This window comes from Cydia pomonella, chromosome 3, assembly GCF_033807575.1.
Source record: "Cydia pomonella isolate Wapato2018A chromosome 3, ilCydPomo1, whole genome shotgun sequence".
Lineage (NCBI taxonomy): Eukaryota > Metazoa > Arthropoda > Insecta > Lepidoptera > Tortricidae > Cydia > Cydia pomonella.
The window spans coordinates 14,058,019-14,078,785 of NC_084705.1; the positions used below are offsets into that span (position 1 = coordinate 14,058,019).

Genomic DNA, 20,767 nt, shown 5'->3' on the forward strand with positions numbered 1-20,767 from the left:
CCCCATGTCAGCCGTGTGAAGCTCGATACTCGTTTTTGGCAGAATTGTGCTTAACTGCGCGGTAGCCATAGACAAAAGAGTGAAAGTGAAGTGAAAGTGACAGTTCGTATCTTCTACGTGTGTATGTAGTTGTGTCAAACCGTAAACTGTGACGTCACACAATTTTCAAAGAGCGTTTTGGGTGCGAAAGCATCTGTCAAAATATATTTTGTTAATGTAACATATTAAAAGCCGTTTTTACTTAGTATAAAAGTTGAATTTTAGGGCACCTTTTAGTTAATATAGAACATAATACAAGCGTTTCAAAAAATTGGAAACAAACCTATTGACGAATTTCGATTTTCCCGGTAGCCGCCCTGTTCGAAAAGAGAAGAGTCAGGAGGTCTACCGCGAAAACCGAAATTCACCAATTGCGGGGATCTTTCTCTTTTACTCTCTCTAAGACGTCATTAGAGTGACAGAGAAAACTGCCCGCAATTGACGAACTTCGATTTTCGCGGTAGGCCCCCCTGGCTTGGTTGTGGCAGAAACGGGAACTAGCGTTATCATTTTTATATGGCAATCTAACCTTTGACATCTGAAGAACAGGGGGCTTACCGCGAAAACCGAAATTCGCAAATTGCGGGGATCTTTCTCTTTTACTCTTACTAAGACGTAAATAGAGTGACAGAGAAAAATGCCCGCAATTGACGAACTTCGATTTTCCCGGTAGGAGCCCAGAACATACGCAAAGCTACACAATTAAAAACATTCCTGACAGCATACCGAACAAACGTCTTAATTTGGTCGGGTTATTTGTTATCTACCTACCATAAACCATACAAAATGTACGCTGGGGAAAAAAATAAAAATAAAATGAGACTGTGACAAGGACAAACAATAATAACGCTTTCTCTGCTACTCCTACTGAAAGATTCATGAGTTTACCCCAACACTCAAATTTTTTTAAAAACTTGTTTGGAGCATTGGTATACACTCAGATTTATGGCCAATGTAAATAGGGTTGTTTCCAATTTTTTGAAACGCTTGTATTACGTTCTATATTAACTAAAAGTTGCCCTAAAATTCAACTTTTATACTAAAAACGGCTTTAAATATGTTAAATTACCAAAATATATTTTGACGGATGCTTTCGCGCTCAAAACGCTCTTTGAAAATTGTGTGACGTCACAGTTTACGGTTTGACACATAACTACATACCATCTACATACACACGTAGAAGATACGAACTGTCAACTGACATTAATCTTTTTTCTTTCTTTCCGTAAATGGCTTTTACTCCTCGCTAATTTTAGCAAGGTGGATTCTGCCAATGTCTGCCAAGGTGTGGACTTTTGACTTATGTGAGCAGAGAATGTTCGGTTTAATTTTGATTTTTGTGGAAGGATAGACTGGGAACCTAAAACAAACAAATATTATGGACATCACAGATAAACACATGACATGACACATTTGACATAATACCAACATTAGTAAAAAGAACAGAAAGCGGATGACAGATTGTTAAGGCAAGCAATATAGCGGATGAAATGGAGGAAAAAACATAGAAATTAAAATATATAGATAGATAGAAATATAGTAAGAGTAAAAATTAAAGTTTTATATCATGCTCCTGTATATACTTAATAAGAATAGAAGTTAGAGGCGAGTCCATTAGAGTGAGAAGTGAGTAGAAATTTATAGGTTGTGGAATATTTTCAGGTAGCACATCATACAAAGAGTACAAAGAGTAATTTGTTGTTTATCGCCTAACTGTCAACAGTGTCAATCCGAGAGTTGTGTCGTCATCAGAATCTTCAATGACGTTTCGAGTTTGGTCTAGTGACGTGTGTCAAAAGATATTTTAAATTCAATATTTACAATAAATAGTTTAACAGGTCCCCTAAAAGTAGTTTAACATGTTCTTATAATCCAAAAGAATTTATTGGGATACAATTCTGCCCTAAGATTTATAGATGGAAACAACCCTATTTTTGCTGTCAAATAATGCTGTCAAGTCCGAAAATAACCATAAATAGGTGGCGCTACAATACCTAGAATACTTGAGAAAAAAATCTAATCATGGACAGCGCACTTCACTCCGTCAATAACGCCTAGGTTCTTAGCTACTCTAGCGCTACTCTGGAGAGATTTGGAACTATTATTTATAGCTGACAGCTTTGCAACAGTTCTACCATAAGAGATGTCACTCCTCTTAATTCCACACTCCATACTGTCAAGCTTTCATTCTTTTAATCAATCTAGTTCTGGCGGTAAACCGCCAAGTTTTAGGTAGTGGAGTGAAGTAGTGTTTGATAAGATAACACAAATGTTATCCGCGAATTACTAAGTTTGTGATGAATTAAGTTGAAGGCATATATTTTCACTCAGCTTTATAAGTAAAAATGGATGAGAAACATGTCGAAGAAGATAACGTTAGTGAAATCGCAACCGTCAGTATTTATTGTTTATATTAATACCGTCTTAAACAATGTGTTTTCACGGAATTGTCTTAAAATCTTTCACTTTCTTGTGTTCTGTTTTGGTTTGAGGAATGATTATTAAGCCTTACCGTCGTCAATTGTTTGAATTAATTGTTCAGCTTTTTCTTCAAACTTGGCTAGACACTGTCTTGTGTCAAAACAAAGATTCCAATATTTATTCCCAATTCTTCGCTGTTTATAGAAATGAATATAATGCTAAACAAATCTTTAAGTGGAAGCAAACTTACTAGATAAGATTATGACACTGATTAAACAGTGAATTTGCACAAAGATTAACTGAAATGTTACTGAAGCATGTAAGTAACTAATAATTTTTAATTTTCTAGTTTCAACTATGTACAAATTGGAAATATAAATTCAACCCTTTCATATTCTATTAAAATGTATACAGACAGTAGGTACCAACTTAAATATGTACCAAAGTATGTAGAATATAGGAGGAGGATATGTACAGGAAGGAAAGAAAGGATATATAATAATTTTGAAATATATCATGTGATTACATCATACCTACCATGCTACCAACTTATTGAGAAACAATGGTTATTTTTTTATTTCATAAAACACAGTAGTTGTTTCAGCTATTTCTCAATTTTCAGATGTAAAAGTCATATCAATGGTTAAAGTGGTCTTATAACTAAACTAGTTATGAGTAGATGACACAATTAGATATTAATGACTTCTTATCAGTTCTTTATTACCGATTCAATTTTATTGTGTGACTGTTGTTTGTGTGACTTTTTTAAGAAATATTGCAAAGATGATTTTCCAGTCCCTTTTAGCTATTCTGTACCTGGAAAAGAAAATCCTTTATGGGATCCTATAAGTACACTTATGTGTCTGTCCATCCATCAGTAACAGCCGTCTGCTTCAAAAATACTGTACAGATTTAGTTGCAATTTTGGGCACTTACACTTATTGTGTGAGTTATCAATTCTTTTTCCTCTCATTGTCCTGGCATTTTGCCACGGCTTATGGGAGCTAGGGGTCGCATTTGTAAACACTAGGGCTAGTTTTAGGCCCTATTGGGCTTAGTCCGGTTTCTCACAATGATTTCCTTCACTGAAAAGCGACTTGTAAACATCAAATGATATTTGTACATAAGTTCCGAAAAACTCATTGGTTCGGATTGCAAGTCGCACACTCTTACTGCTAAGCCACCAGTGAGCGCTGTTATGGGTATCCCAAAAATATATATTTCATAATTTTTCAATAAAGAGATGTATACATTATTACGAAAATATTTTTTATTGCCACAGAAAATAAGAAAACCATGGTACAAGTACGTCACAGTGGAACCCACCATGTTCTTATACATGATGGCCTACATGATCACAGAAGTTATAGAACAAACATTCTATGTGTTCCGCGCTTGTACTGTTGATCATGGATACAGTGAAGAAATATGTTACAACATAACTGGTTACAAACAAATCAATCTAGAAGTGCAGGTATTTGCATGTTTTTTTTTTTCCTCAGTGTAATTATGCAACATACATATAGTTAACACTTTCAGTGCTTAGAGCGGCAGACCCCTGCTGGGTGTGTTGCCTTTTTAATTTGTGAATTTTACTTACACAATTCTGTGTTATAGACGCTGGTACTTAGATAACTGGTGGTTCTTGGGAGTAGCTATGTAAAGTGGTAATGGAATTCATAAACAGAAGAACGGTTCATTGACATTTTGCACAGTTCCAAATAATATGGTGGTCCTTGGAAAATAATAAATTTTACCATTTGGTCCCTTACGCCTACAATCACAGATACTTTAAGCCAGCCAGTTGATGCAGTATAGATGGATTTCAAAGTCTTAATAATTGCAGGTCACAGTGTCAAACTTCCACCAGTGGAATGGTGTGGCCTGGCATATTGTGCCAGTGTTCCTCGCCTTTTTCTTGGGCGCTTATAGTGACAAGAGAGGAAGAAAGTCTATCATGTTGGCTGGATTGATTGGAAAATTGTATTTTTCTATGATGCTTACTCTTAACTCAATGAAAGGTAAGTTCCAATTCAGAACATGTGACAACGAAAGATGTACTTAGTGGCTAAATGCGCAACAGAGTAGGCATGGAGGCTATGGGAAACATTCGTCATTTCTCCGCTGTTAGTTATCCTATCACTAACCATTGATAATGTTACTGACACATAGATACTTTTCATAAAACCAAACAATGTTCTAAGTAGGTACTTAGAACATTGTTTGGTTTTATGAAAAGTATCTATGTGTCAGTAGTGTATGTGTTTTGTTATCACTAATAGGTATCAGTGATAACAAAATCTACCGAAGAAACATTAAATGTCCCTATATCTCTCTACCATCATTTATCATCAACCATCCGGGTTATTGCGTGCACCTTGTATAGTTTTTGCAATTGTTTTTTTTTTTTTTCAGATTGGCCTGTAATGTATGTGATATATACTGCTAAAATCCCCAGTGCCTTCACCGGTGCTGACTTAGCAATATTCGCAGGTGCATTTGCTTACATAGCCGATGTGTCTTCCGCCAAAAGTAGAACCTTTAGAGTTGGTATATTAGACGCTGTTTATTTAAGTACCATGCCTCTAGGGGTTTTTATAGGTAAACTATAAAGTTTTTTTTCTCTATATAGGTTTGGTTATGATTTGCTTAATTTAAATATCTTTGTCAGTATAGTATCCGAGCTTTTTCCAGAAAAATGCCCGTTCAAATCGTTTCGGACTAAACAATTATAGGTATAAATTATTAACTGTAGCAGATCGCAGTCGTACCTAGCGTGAGTTATTCTTCGGTACTTTTGTACGTAAAAAAGCCATACCAAGTTGCAAGAGCACGAATATAGCGGCTTATATTTTCATGTTATCAAATACCACTGTTTACTAGTAAAATCTGTTTCGATTTAGCGATCAAAGTAGAGAGGTATGTAGTTAGTTTTGCTATTCGTCGTAACCACACATGTGTCATTTCAGGTAATATAATATACGTGAAATTTGTGAATAAATCTTTCACAACTATGTTCGTGATCAACACGACTCTCATCTTACTAGCGACTCTGCACTGTCTCTTCTTCCTCAAATGGCAGACGAGGCCCGAGCAGATGTCACTGCGGGACGCCGGCGTCAAAAATCCTATCGTGGATTTCTTTGACTTAAAAAATGTGAAGCAAACAATGTTGACTTTGGTGAAAAAGAGGAGTAACCATCGCACATTGTTTTTATGGTTCCTACTTATATCGATGGCTTTGTATACATTTCAAAGAGGTAATTATGAAATAATATTTATAGTACATTCTTCATTTTTAAGCTGCGTTTCCACCAAAGATGTGCGAGGTAGCTGAGCGGTGCGAGAATGCGTAGCGAGGGTATGTAGCGGGCTCTTTTCGAATAAGCAAGCGGGATGCGGTGACGCGGGAGCGAGCGGAGCGCGTACGCTACTGGCCGCTGCTTACGTCTTTACGTCTCGCAAACACATCCCTCGCAACACATCTCGCACACATTCTTCTCTTGTTTTGTATTTACAAAAACTGTTCCGCTGAATTGTTTCCATTAGAGCTGCGCTGAGCGTGGATTGGTAAATGTAGTGTTTCTATTGGTTCATGCTCAAACATCTCTGATGAAAGCCCTTATCTCGTTACTTTACCTAATTCGTTCATCCTTCAGAAGGGACTTACATTGTATTTGGGCTTCCACAAACCTCGCCCATAAATGCATGCGATTTGCGTTAGATTGTGGCATTTGATCGATCAATTGAATTCGTTGCAAGTTATCGTCTCCTATCATGTAAGAGTTTTTACAGTAGGTACATATGGTGCTACTTTCCCTCACACGTGTGCGGGAATGAGCACTTTCCGTGATAATTCGTAACTTTAAAGAACCATATGTACCTACTGTAAAACGCTGTACGATACACGTGCGAATAGGTAATTCGCAACTTGTGTCGATTTAAAACACTCCCTTCGGTCTTGTTTTAATTTATCACCACTCGGTGCGAATTTCCTATTTTCTGCGCTTGTGTCGTAAATAACTATTTTATAACATTGTTAAGGATGTCCTCCCAGAATCACAGATCTACCGTGACTCTGAAAACTTTTTAGGCGTTAATCATTTGCAAGTCACGCTCGCGTCTATCGTAATTAATATTGGTCAGGAAAGTCGTCTACATTGTACAGCTGTATAAATCGTACTAGGTATAAGTATGTAGATTTCCCATAAAACCACTGCACCAGCGCAGCGGTATAAAGAGTTTTTTTTTAATAATTATCATTGTTAAAGAAGTCCTCCCAGAATCACCGATTTACCGTGATTGTGAACTTTTTTAAGGCGGTAATCATTTGCAAGTCACGTTCGCGTTTATCTTAGCTAATATTGGTCAGGGGCCGAAATATAATAAGTTGCTTGTCCCACATACTTATCAAGGCGACTGACATCTACTCTAATATTTCAGTTACATAATAGGTATATATATTATGTAGGTGTGAGATGTATTGTAATATATGCAATAGTATAGACCAGGGGTCACCAAATGTCGGACCGCAGTCCGGATCCGGACTGTCGAGCTATTAATTTTATTTTTTTGCCTATTTAATCAACTCAAGTAGAAACAGACCGCGATGGTCATTTTATTTTAAGAACTGGGCCCCTGGAGAAACTAGCCGCTGTGCAGGTCAGGATCTCGAGGACTCAAATAAAACTTCGATTTATAATGAAGTGTTAGGTATAATCTTCCAAAAGGTACTGGTTTACAAGGGTTCTTGCCAAAACGGTTAAATGTAGAAAGTGGGTGGGAGTTGATGGTATAGAGGATGATGAAAGAGTGCTCTTGCAATATTTGATCAGTACAAAAGGTGGTTTAAATTTAGGTGCTTCTAATTGGCCGCGATACAGAATATGTGGAGCGCTCCTATTGGTGCTTTTGAAAAGCCTCCGAATACTAGCCGAGCCCGACGGCTGCGTTTAGCTACTGCATTGGGAATATCTTTATATAACAATAAGTTGCATTCGCAACAGAAACTAATTGGTTACAGACTGTATAGAGGTATAGTCGTTGAGCGGACTAATATCTACAGACCCATTGATGTAGTATTTGTTTTATTATACATCATTGTACAGACCATTAAATTGCTTTCACTTAGAAAATGGCGGTAAATAAACAAGTCGTGTCATAGCTGAAGTGTGCCAATAGCCTGTATTTATTGGTACCAATTAGTACCGTACCGAATAATGAAAATACAATAGAAGAAACGCGATTTTTTTTATAATCCACTGACGGGCATCTAATAGACGGGCAGTGCGACGCATATAACTTCTTCTTTCTCGCATCTCATCAATAATTTTGGACCTTTCGGACAGGTTCAACACTCTAACATATGATTATGAGGCCGGCAACGCACTTGTAACCCGTGCTCTGGTGTCCATGGGCGATGGTAATTGCTTACCATCAGGCGGTTCTTCGGCTCGTTTGCCTTATACCATAAAACATTACGTGCACGTTTTCATACTAGATCAACTCGGTCGTTCAGTCGGTCTGTAAACTTTTAAGAAGAGAAGCCATTGACAGTAGAAATCACTAGTTTAGTTTATATCAGTATTCACAAAACCGAAAATGTTATTTTATGGGTAAGATGAAGAGCCGCATGCGGTTTACCGCGAGAAGGACGCAGAGACTGTATGCATGTAACATGTATGTATGTGGCTGGAAATGTATTAAACCTAGGAATTGTATACAATATGTTGGCAGAGGAGTAGGTTATATTAGGTTAGAACTGCCTCCTCCACAAAATACATTTCCGGTTGCTGTTTAGGAAATATATAGATTTCCTAGAATACGTGTCTAATATAAATAATATAATTTACAGTACGTATGGTGCTATTTTACCGCACGAGTGCGAAAATTAGCATATTACGTTACTGTGTCGAATATTTACTCATACTCATACTCTTTTATTGGGTTTTTTTATTTAAAAGGCCATATGTACTGTAAAACGTTGTACGATACATGTGCGAATAGATAATTCGCAACTCGTGTCGATTAAAAACACTCCCTTCGGTCGTGTTTCAATTTATCGCCACTCGTTTCGAATTTCCTATTTTTCGCACTTGTATCGTAATGTACTATTACTTTACACTTTTCCAGGCGATTCTAGGAATTATATACATTTCCTAGGAAATGTATACAGTGACGGATTACATATATTTCCGTTAACATACCTATACATCAATACAGATGTAGAATGTCCTTATTGTGCACCGATAATATATATGACCTCTTTTTCCTCATTATGTATGAAAATACTTTTAAAATATTTAATCGTTTCAATAACTAACGATAGCACAATGTTTATAATCAATTTATTTATCTCTATGCTTATTTATAACTCTGTTATTTACATGATAATTTAGGGACAATGCATAGAAGCAAGAAAACAGTATCTAATATGTTTGATTCTTTGAATCATCGGAAGTAATTTTCAAGCTGATTTATACGAGACTAAGTCCCACCCGTATTGGTGCATATAATATTAATTAAAATAATTCCAACATTAGAACATTTTTACAGTTGAAAGATTAACTATTAAATAAATATCATAGACTAGCGGACCCAGCAGACGTCCTGCCTGGCAAAATGGTAAAGCAGTGCCACATTAAAATAATATTTAAATGTAACACTTCCTTAGCTTAGATCTTAGCAAGTACCTCTCAAAATATGTAGGTAATTGTGTCAATTGCTCAATTAATCAAATTTGGTGGTGGTTTGGTGGTGGCCCTTCTGGCCTAGTGGGTAGTGACCCTGCCTATGAAGCCGATGGTCCCGGGTTCAAATCCTGGCAAGGGCATTTATTCGTGTGATGAGCATGGATATTTGTTCCTGAGTCATGGGTGTTTTCTATGTATTTAAGTATTTATAAATATTTATATATTATATATATCGTTGTTTACGTACCCTCAACACACCCCATATTGAGCTTACTGTGGGACTTAGTCAATTTGTGTAATAATGTCCTATAATATTTATTTATTTAATGTACCGACAGCAACGCCTCCTACCGCATCTAATGGTGTTTCAAGTCATCCAGAAATCCGTTGAAATATACACACAAAATTTTGCCAAATTGGTTTCAGCAAATCAAATTTGGCGATATACCGTGTACAGCGCCACCTAACGGATACAATTGTGTTTTAAAACCATCCACGAACCCTTTGAAATATACACACAAAATTTTATCCTAATCGGTCCAGACTTAGGAGGAGTTAGGTGACAAACACACGTAGGTACAAGATAACTATATATATTAAGATAAGATTAGGTACTTACATAACGTAATTTAGTCCCGTTTTAGTTCCCGTGTTAGAGAAAATCAACATTACACACGCAACGTTAAGTAAAAAATGTTTTTTCTTAATTCTAGTGTATTACAGATGAGCGGCCGTATATGTACCTGTATGTCCAGAACGTGTTCGAATGGGACCCGACCGCCTACAGCAACTTCAGGACGTATGTTAGCACAGCCTACGTGTTGACCATGTTTGTAGGCATACCCTTGATGACCAAGATGTTCCATTGGAGAGATACGGTAAATTCTATCATTATCTTACCTATATTCTAAACTCTTCAATTTCCAATTCCGTTTTTCCTTCACTTTGGAAAGATGCTGAAGTTATCCCTTTACTTCAGAAATCCAATCCTACTACTTTCTCTGATTATCGTCTTATCTCTATCCTTCCTTTCCTTTCCGAAGTCCTTGAGCGCTTAATTTTCCAACAGCTTCTTTCCTTTCTCAACAATAATGATCTACTTAATCCTTTTCAATCTGGCTTTCGTTTGGGACATAGTACGGCTACTGCTCTCGTAAACATCACGGATGATATACGCTTCGGTATGAATTATCGTAAGTTAACGGTGTTAACGTTACTGGACTTTAGCAAAGCGTTTAACACTGTTGATTTTGACATTCTGCTGGCGATACTGCGTTCTCTCAACATATCTGCTACAATTAAGTGGTTAAGTAGCTTTCTAACTGGTCGTCGGCAACGTATAAAGGTAGATTCTTCCCGGTCATCCTGGTGCAGGCACGCTAGCTGGCGTACCGCAGGGCGGCGTGTTGTCTCCTTTGTTATTTTCTTTATTTATTAATTCCATTACCCTTAGTCTTTCTTCATCTTTCCACCTTTATGCCGACGATCTTCAAATTTATTCACAGGGTTCGCTTAACGATCTATCAGAAGTTATCTCGTCGACAAACAGTGATTTACAACGAATTTCTGAATGGAGCAGCAGCTATGGTCTAAACGTTAACCAAAGTAAAACTCAAGCCATCGTTATAGGGAGCCCCAGACTGATTTCGAGAGTAGACTTTAGTAATATCCCACCAATAATGTTTAACGGAGTATTGATTCCTTTCTCTCCCCAAGTGAAAACCTGGGTAGGACTTTTCCTTGGGTGCCCCAGCTTAGCGAAATTAGCAGGAAGATGTTTGCGTCAGTGGCTTCCCTGAGGAAACTCCGTAACTTTCTTCCTATCCCCACCAAAATTACGCTTGCCCAGACGTTGCTTCTCCCAATCTTGGATTACGCTGATGTCTCCTATATTGATATATCCGAAGAGCAACTCAACAAATTGGAGCGTATTCAGAACATCTGTATACGTTTCATATTTGGATTGCGCAAATTCGACCATGTGTCTAGCTTTCGTTCGCCGCTCAAGTGGCTTCCTATTCGGCGTAGACGTAACCTTCACACTCTCTCTCTTCTTTATAGCATACTTTTTAATCCTGCAACTCCCCGCTAATTCATAGACCGCTTTAGCTTTGTTCAATCTATCAGATGTTCTCAAAATTATCTTCTTAAAGTCCCGTCGTCGTCTTCTAAATTTTACGTTCCAGGCAGTTCGGTTGTGGAACTCATTACCTTCTGACTTAAGGCATGCTAAATCACTTCATTTTTAAAACTCAAGTAAAATGTTCTGATCCTGTTTCCCTTTCAATTGTTGTTGGCCGCATTGTGGTGATTTATATGTGTATTCGTAAATGTGTTATATATGATATTTATTTATGTATGTAATTTATATTATTTGCTATTTATGTATGTGTATAATATGGTATTATTATCTCAAACTTCTATCACTCACTGCATCACCTACTCACATTACTTGTTTTTTTTAGCCTTGTTTCCACTACCCTAAGGTTGTCTGGAAGAGATCGCTCTTTAGCGATAAGACCGTCCGTTGTCTACCATAGTCTAAGTTGTATGTTTAATTTGTATGTCATTATGTCCTTTCATATTGGTGAGCAATAAAGAGTATTTTTATTGTATTGTATCTTATCTAGCTGAAATGCTAGCATGAGTTCCGTTCTCGCGCGCGACCACATACGAGTACATCTAGCGTGAGTTCAAGTATGGACTCGCGCGCGAGAATGCAACTCATGCTGGCCGGTCTGGTATTCAAGTCATTGTTTTTGAGCTTTTTTAGAAGAGGTCCCCCTACTCTGCGTTGTCCGTAATATTTATTTTGTATTTTATATCGTGCTTTGACGTTATGAGGCGATTAGTGAGGTCACTGAGCGTTAAAATGAATGGCATTGTAATAGGTCCCTTTGGGCACGTGTCTTAAGTGGTCTGCCCAGGAAAATTAGAAATCTTCGAATCCCGATTAGGGATTGCAAACCGGATTGATTTTCACCCTAATCCGACCGGATCCGACCGAACCGGATCCGGATTAGTATAGGGATATTAAAGTTAATTAAATGACATATTTTTCTAATTTTTTGCGTAATACGTATTCCTAAATATATAATTTGAATTTATAAATAACTTCTTAACAATAAAATAGAACTAAGTAGTAAAAAGTGTTACAATGTCAATGTCACTTTAAAAACAAAATATGAACTCGGTCATTTATTATATTTAACCATTCACAATTGCTCAAATGTTCGTTTACAATTATAAATTTGATTAGTTTCCAAAGCCTGATGATGGGATGTGGGGTGGGAATTGGAACTCCTTGAAAGGACAAGTTTTCGTAACTGATCTTTGATTTAATTATTTGTAACGTTGACATCCATTCTAGTAACAGAAGAAGATATTTTACTTTTAACCAAAATGATATTAAATGCGCTCCAATATTATCTTGCTCTTATTTTTTGTCCGTGAAAGTAGTAGACTGCATGATTAAAAAAATTGACTTTTCTTTAAATTTACAGAAAAGTATATCGGTCAAATTATAGGGAACAATACACGACACGACGATCTCATGCGAAAAATAATAGAGTGTAAGATTGAAAACCATCGTGGAAAGGGACTCCCTAAGAAAAGTTACATGTATCAAATAAAGATTTAGCTAGACGTAGAGTAGCATGTACCAGGAGATGAAGGAAATTGCATAAGATTGGATGATACAATTTTAAAGCCAAAGATTCTCTCTTAAATTTGAAAAGAAAAGAATCTACTTATCATATTTTCATTCACACATATTGATGCGCCCAACTCTAGTCGGTGGAGTACCGCCGACTTAATCCTGCTCATTTGTTTAGTTTTAATCTCCTATCACAACATTAACCTTCTCTGCAAGCATAAATTACAAATGCCTTTCATGGCATCTTTATCCATTAATTTTTCTATTACAGTATTTATGTAATCGTCATATCGTGCCACCAACATGAAAGAAGAAGAAATTCTCCTCTGTTCCTAGTTATCGTCATAATAAATATATTTGTATCTTACTAAATTTTAACTTTTTCATTCGTTTTCTGTTCTGTTTAACTTCGTACCTCTCATCCGTCGCGTTGTTCTCATCTAAAACGCGTGCGCGTGCTGTATTTATGGTTTTTATTTTATTTTACCGGATCCGGTCCGGATCCGGTGATTTTTACCGGATCTGGTGACTCCAGAAAAGTACCGGATCCGGCCGGATTACCGGATCCGCCGGACCGGATTGCAATCCCTAATCCCGATGTGTCCCCTTCCTATATAACAAATTGATTGCAATAAAAAAAACCTATGTATGTAATGTACTATGTAGTTATGCATTCCTAGTGCTCATACTAACAACTCGATAGCAATTATCCTATGGTATTTGAGCACATCCTTTACAAGTACCTTAAAAATTGCTGTAAAATGCCCCGGTTCTATCCCTTATTGGTGTATGCGTTTTTGGAACAATCAGCAGCGTTAGTAGCTAATCGGGCAAGCTGTTGAAATGACGTTCTCTGTTGTTACAAGACCATTTTGAACATCTCGCCCGCTTAAATACTTGCTACTGAATGTAGGTGAGTTAGTTTTAACCGTCACCCTTTGTACACAGGTCATAGTAATGCTAGGAGCCGCTTCCCACATGTTAGGCCACTTTTTGTATGCGCAAGCAACTGTGTCTAAGACTTTGTACATAGGCGGCACGGTGGCTGCGCTTGGTCCGTGTGTCGCACCCTTAGTTCGCTCCATGACTTCTAAAATACTGCCGACTGCTGAAAGAGGTAAGCCAACAGATACACACTATACATACCAGTGGCGGCGCGTCACAAATATTCGTAGGGAACCCGGAGCTAATTTTACTTTCCTTTTCTTCATGATCCGATCGTGAAAGTACTCAACGGTCTGAAATTAGACAAGCCGGTGGGAATCGAGTTCTTTGAACGATCCGCCACTGATACATACATTAAGGGCACTATAATAAAGCCTAGGTGAACTAGCGAAATAATGCACTTTAAGATTTACCAAAAGAAAAATTGATAAATTCGCGTTGAATGATGAATGGTCAGCTAGCGGAATTGGTAACGCGTTGGACCGGCAATAATCCAAAAATTTGTGTTCGAGTCCCACGTTATCCAGAGTTGATCATCGTTGCTTTTGTCATTATAATTGACATTTGCATATACAATTTATAGATTGTAGTGTGATACATCCCACAAAAAAAGGAAAAATATCAACATTTAAATTTAAGATAAGATAAGATTTCTTTATTGTAAAAGCTGTGTTTGTACATAGGTCTTATAAACATCGCAAATGTCCATCAGCTTGCCCATTTCGGGAGTACAATAATAAACTAAACTAATACATGCAAACGTAAAACAATAACAATAACATAACATCAAAACAATTAATTTTCTATGTACATAAAATATTCATTTAAATTACGAGTATATAAACTTTTTACTAACAGCCATTTCTTGAGCGTGTGTTTAAATCTGATCCCATCTTGGGCCTTAATATATTCAGGCAAGTGATTAAATATTTTTATTCCTGTGGCATATGTGCTCCTGCTTAGTATAAAACTAGAAGGTCTAACCGTACAAACATCATATTTATATTGTAATCTTATATTATTTTTTAAGCCACTTTTCTTAATAAAAATGTCATTTTGTTCCTTAACTAGTACACAAATTTCCAAGATATAGATACATGTCAGAGTAAATATTTCATTGTCTTTAAAAATTTCTCTAAGAGATTCCAGATATCTAAGTTTAAATATTATACGTAGAATCGACATTTATTCTTCAAAAGAGATGCATCTTTTGAAGAATAAATGTCGATTCTACGTTTACCGAATTACCCCAAAATAGTATGCCATATGTCAGGTGGGGATAAACATTTCCATAGTACGCCTTCTTTGCGACATCTGTTGAGGTTATGTTTGTCAATATTGATAATGCGTAACATGCGCTGGCTAGTTTTTTTATTTATTTTATCTGTGATGCTTCCAGTTTAGGTTGCCATCTATTGGGACTCTTAAGAAATTTTTACTATTTACTTGTTCAACTTGTTTACTGTTCATAACTACATTAACACTTTTTGATACCTGTTTATAATTTAGAAATTGTACAATTTTTGTTTCTTCTAGGTTTACACTTAGATTTAAAGTCGACAATCAATCCATTACATGAGTTAAGGTATTATGTAATTCATTGGCTATATTTCATATGAGTGACGAATAATGACATTACGAATTGTTTAATTTAAAAAATTACCTACAGCTACCGTGACTTGCCACGGTTTTTAGTGACCGTAATATATTATGCTTATTAATGTATTATTTAGCGAATTAAATAGAACTAATTTGTTGTTAATATACCTACCATTAGGTACCCACACTCGTATTTTAATGCATTTTATAATGTAGCAGTCACATAAACTACTATTACCTATAATGATTTAATTATATCTGAAATAGATAGCAATAGTTTTATATATACATATTAATGTATATATAAAACTATCTCTCGCGTTCGTAAATGTATTGCTATCTATTTCAGAGATAGTTTTATATATACATATTAATGTATATATAAAACTATCTCTCGCGTTCGTAAATGTATTGCTATCTATTTCAGAGATAATTAAATCATTATAGGTAATAGTAGTTTATGTGACTGCTACATTATAAAATGCATTAAAATACGAGTGTGGGTTTAAGAAACGAACGAAGTGAGCTTCTTAAAAGGACCACACGAGTGGAACATAGCTGACACAACAGCCCAAATCAACGCCATCATCGTTTATCCAAATTAGGCTTTAGCATACTTAACTTTCTGGAGCAGTAGAGACAACTTCTGTTTTACAGCGTCTACATGACCCAAGTACGCACAATTTGCGATAAAAACATGAACAATCATACATTTTATTATTGTTCGCTGTACTTGGGGTTTTTGTTTTTTTACCTAGAAGTTTTTTTTTCAGGTGTGGCATATGCCTTTTTGTCGGTGATGGAGAACGCTGTGGCGATGTTCGGCTCCATCATATATTCGCAGGTGTATAACGTTACGCTCGGCACCAACTATGTCAACGCCATTTTTTATCTCACCATCAGCACGCAGGCTGTTGTGTTTCTATTTGCTCTGTAAGTAATTTTTAACCGTCTTCTTATTTCTATAGTCCGTTTTTAGGGTTCCGTACGCAAAGAGTAAAACGGGACCTTATTACTAAGACTCCGCTGTCCGTCCGTCTGTCACCAGGCTGTATTGTATCTCATGAACCATGATAGACAGACGAGACTAGACAGTTGAAATTTTCACAGACAATGTATTTCTGTTGCTGCTATAACAACAAATACTAAAAAGTACGGAACCCTCGGTGGGCGGGTCTGACTCGCACTTGTCCGGTTTTTTCACATTAGAAATTTTATAACACTGGTAACTTTTCCACCAAAATGAAATCTGAGTAGCTATGCACTGAATTATAGTTTGCATTTACATATTATTGTACTGAAATATTAAGATATAATTGGAACCCAAGCATTTCGGAAGTAAAAGTTAATTAACACTACCTTCGGCGTAAGAATAATTCTAATAAAAAAAATCGGGTTATTAGATTTGACATTCATAATACGAGTGTCGCCGTGAAGTGCCATCTAGTTTTAACTTATTGCAGTCATAAATATTTAAGACGATTTTTTTGCGCAAATTAATGTTTCCAGATTATTATTTCTTCTGTGGAACGTTTTATACGAATAATTTATTCTGCATATGCTCTGAAACGGTTTCTATACGGCTTTTTTTTTTAATACTACGTCGGTGGCAAACAAGCGTACGGCCCGCCTGATGGTAAGCAGTCTCCGTAGCCTATGTACGCCTGCAACTCCAGAGGAGTTGGAGGAGTCCAGGAGGAGGAGGAGGAGTAGGGTCTAGTGTTATTTGGCTGCTGTTTTCTGTAAGGTAAAGGTGACTGTATTCCCGCTGGTACTCAATCGGTTCTCAACTACTCTGTGCAGTAATCGCGAGAACGACAAAGAGAACGTTTCACATGAGAAATCTGTATGTAAAGCTAATAATACCTATATTCTATTTGGGGTTTGTCAGTCGTACAAAAAGCTAGCTTTGGCATCGTCATGCCGTCGCCTTTTTAGGGTTCCGTACCAAAAAGGTACAAAAGGAACCCTTATGGTGCTACTCTGTCCGTCCGTTCGTCTGTCTGCCACAACGCTAAATATATCGAGAACCACTTAAGCTATCGATTTGAAATTTGGAAGAGTTATGAACAAGGCTAACCCAAACACATTGAAAGATATGATTATATGATTTTTTTAATATTTCATTTTTAAAACTATGGGAAATGCCCAATATGAAGAGAGGGCAAAGTTTCAGTCTAGTGACTAGGTCAAGTGGGGTATCATTTGAAAGAGCTCAAATTGACCATTCCTAAACAGTTTTTTTTACTATTTTTTAGTACTGGAAAAAAATTATCTATGGAGGAAAATGTGAAAAAATAACCCCCCTCCCCACTCCTATCTCCGAAGAGAAATTATGAATTTTTACATAATATTAACATTACTATAAATTTTACAGGAAATATATATTATCTTAGTAACTTTTTTTTAATTATAAAAACATTTCCGAATTCAGTTTTCAATTTAACTAACTATATGTGTGTTTATTACACTGGAAATTGCTATGAGATTACATTAAAGACACTGTTTTCAAATAAAAGATCAATTTTTAAATCGGTTCACATGATAGAAAATTATCCTCGATAAACCAACACGTGCATTACATCGCGCAAATTAGTTTGGACAAATTGCCGATAGATGGCGCTGTAAACAATTATACTTATTTTTAGTATAGGTACTTCTGATCAAAAGTCTTTTGCCTTTATAGTTACACGAGATAATTCAAAGTTTGTACGGAACCCTCGATGCGCGAGTAAAACTAACTCGCACTTAACCGTTTTTTTTACTATTGTATCACAAATATGTAACTTTTCATCACACTTGCTCGAAAAAGATCTTATTTAATGCGGGTGTACTGAAGAACAATTGTATTATAATGTTCTCACGCGAGTTATAAATAATAAAAAAAGCTATATAGCTGCGACTGTCGTGGATCTACAGACCTCGTATGCAATATTTCACTTAGCCCCCCTCGTTTTACAATGTACAAATTGTATTGGTATTAAAATGAAACTGAAGTATTTGTATATGTTTTTCAGGTGTATGGAAATAACGTTAAGAGGTCGACGTCTCGAATCGCTGCTGCCACACGAGGAGAGGGAGATACAATCGTATATTCGCCGGTGACACTTACGCCATTGGAGTAAAGTCTGTTGCCAGTAGGGTGGACTGTTCAAGTTAGTCAGGGTCTGCCGTTTAACTGAAGCGGTTGGTAAGAAGTTATTATGGACAGCTACGGACTCATTGAAGGCTTGCCGCTACTCTGTAATAATAATATGTTAAGTGACTAAAATAAAACGTTACGATACTAGTGCGAAAAGTAGGAAATTACCTTTTCGCACGTGTTTTGTACAACGTTTTACAGTACATATGTCCCTTTAAATTGTCGACGTAGGCTCGTAAATATATGTACCGTAAATTATTTACGATACAAGTGTGGAAAGTTAGAAATTCGCAACGAGTATTGAAAATTAAAACACGACCGAAGGGAGTATTTTAAATCGATATGAGTTGCGAATTTCTTCCTATAATTCGGACTTATATCGTAATGTACTATTACAGTACATAATGGTGCTACTTTCCCGCCAGCGTGCGGGAATGAGCACTTTCCTTGCATATGTTGAAACAAATAACTAATATGAACTAGGTTAGTCCCATAACTCAGCTATCAGCTATATTCTACGAGGAAACCAACTTATTTACTAACCGCCTGAGATAAGTGCTAGTCCTATAGAGTTAGACTAAGCTAAGTTGGCAGCTATTTTAAACGTCAACCTTCTATGAAAATATGACGTTTAAATAACCCTTGCACAGTCTGGTCTATCTAAATCGCTGCCAACTTAGTTTGGTTTAACTCTAGTGCTATTCTGCTTACTAAAATTGCAATTGTTGCTGTGATAAAACATCGAATACTGTAATTGTTACTTTTACAAAATGTTTTGATTACTTATACAGTATATTATAATAAATACAATACTTTAAATCAACACTTATTTCATATTCCGACGACCGGTTTGGCCTAGTGGGTAGTGACCCTGCCTACTAAGCTGATGGTCCCGGGTTCAAATCCTGGTAAGGGCATGTATTCGTGTGATGAGCAATGGATATTTGTTCCTGAGTCATGGGTGTTTTCTATGTATTTAAGTATTTATAAATATTTATATATTATATATATCGTTGTCGAAGTACCCTCAACACAAGCCTTATTGAGCATACTGTGGGACTTAGTCAATTCGTGTAATAATGTCCTATAATTTATTTAATTTTATATTCAATACTCGATTTTGCCAGCCATGGCTTACTCCGCATTTTACGTAGTACCGCGACAAGTACATAGGCGACCAAACTTCTAAGTAGACAGGCTGTTGGGGCCAAAGAGCATATAATCACTACGTTTTAGTTGGGGCTGGGATTAACAATGTTGAAATCAGTACATAGACCCTGGCTATTGATACCTGAAACTGAATTTATTTTCGGCAATAACAATATAAATGTCAATTTTCCATACAATTATCGTAGTAGTAACGTAGTATACAAGTATCGGATAACTGCGCACAACAAGGCCCTTCGGAATTCTTGTAAATAGCTTTTACAGTACATATGGGGCTACTTTATACCACTAGTGCGAGAAGTAGCATATTATGTTACTGTGTCGAACATTTAAAGGGCCATATGTACTGTAAAACGTTGTACGATACATGTGCGAATAGGTAATTCGCAACTCGTGTCGATTTAAAACACTCCCTTCGGTCGTGTTTTAATTTATCGCCACTCGTTTCGAATTTCCTATTTTTCGCACTTGTATCGTAATGTACTATTGTAGGGAATATGGGGGGATATTATTGAAGGGGATGGTCTTATGGAACTTTCAGCAGGAGTAGCAGAGCAAAGCACTATTATTGTTTGTCATACTCTCAATTTATTTTTTGCATACTTCAAAAAATTCCTAAGTGCTACCTCAAAACGGTAAACGTCTTGTTGTATTTGTACCCCACGAAATTTTGGTGGGCAATAATGAACCAGACCAATTTACGTATATTCGAACCAAGCTAACTGAATGGTATATGCAATGACAAAGTGGCATGCCATCATTAATGTCCACAATGTGATGTTCATATTGACACTCCCTCACTTTATCTGTTCAAGTCGGTGCAAAGTTATGGCCACTCCACACTAGCGTCTTTTCAGCGTTGGCGTCTAGTCAGCGCTATGGAAAATAGCGTTGCGGCGCAGTTGCGCCAAAGCTGCGTCGAGCACTTCGAGCAGCAACCATAGGGTTGACTAGACGCCGACACTCGGGAAACGCTAGGGTGCTCTTAGATTAGACGAACTCTAGGTTGTTTTTGGTATGGTGTCAGAAATATTAGTGTTTTTAATTTAGTCGCATTGCTTATGTTATGTTTATGTCCCTCACGGGCGCACTCGTGTGGCAGCTCTA

The 20,767-nt window shown here is 36.7% G+C and overlaps 1 protein-coding gene across 5 annotated transcripts; it reads left to right on the forward strand.

Moving 5' to 3' along the window:
* Positions 1-1,503: 1,503 nt before the first annotated feature.
* On the forward strand, positions 1,504-19,290 carry LOC133516118 (probable peptidoglycan muropeptide transporter SLC46). Of its 5 annotated transcripts, XM_061848846.1 has the most exons (10): positions 2,418-2,432; positions 2,665-2,779; positions 3,743-3,934; positions 4,307-4,481; positions 4,876-5,061; positions 5,430-5,720; positions 9,876-10,030; positions 13,756-13,924; positions 16,125-16,284; positions 18,369-19,290. In XM_061848846.1, the coding sequence occupies exons 2-10, from the start codon at positions 2,765-2,767 to the stop codon at positions 18,454-18,456; spliced, it is 1,431 nt and encodes a 476-aa protein (XP_061704830.1). In that variant the 5' UTR covers positions 2,418-2,432; positions 2,665-2,764; the 3' UTR covers positions 18,457-19,290. The 5 variants fall into 5 exon arrangements, with proteins under 5 accessions (XP_061704833.1, XP_061704831.1, XP_061704829.1 ...); XM_061848845.1 differs by lacking the exon at positions 2,665-2,779 and having other exon boundaries at positions 1,508-2,432; XM_061848849.1 differs by lacking the exons at positions 2,665-2,779; positions 16,125-16,284 and having other exon boundaries at positions 1,504-2,432.
* The last annotated feature ends 1,477 nt before the right edge of the window (positions 19,291-20,767 follow it).

Excerpts from the sequence above, each read along its gene's own strand:
- LOC133516118 (XM_061848845.1), top strand. The coding sequence starts at position 2,385 with ATGGATGAGAAACATGTCGAAGAAGATAACGTTAGTGAAATCGCAACC. Across the intron at positions 2,433-3,742 it reads ACGTTAGTGAAATCGCAACC|AAAATAAGAAAACCATGGTA; the intron begins GTCAGTATTTAT and ends TTATTGCCACAG. Across the intron at positions 3,935-4,306 it reads AAATCAATCTAGAAGTGCAG|GTCACAGTGTCAAACTTCCA; the intron begins GTATTTGCATGT and ends TAATAATTGCAG.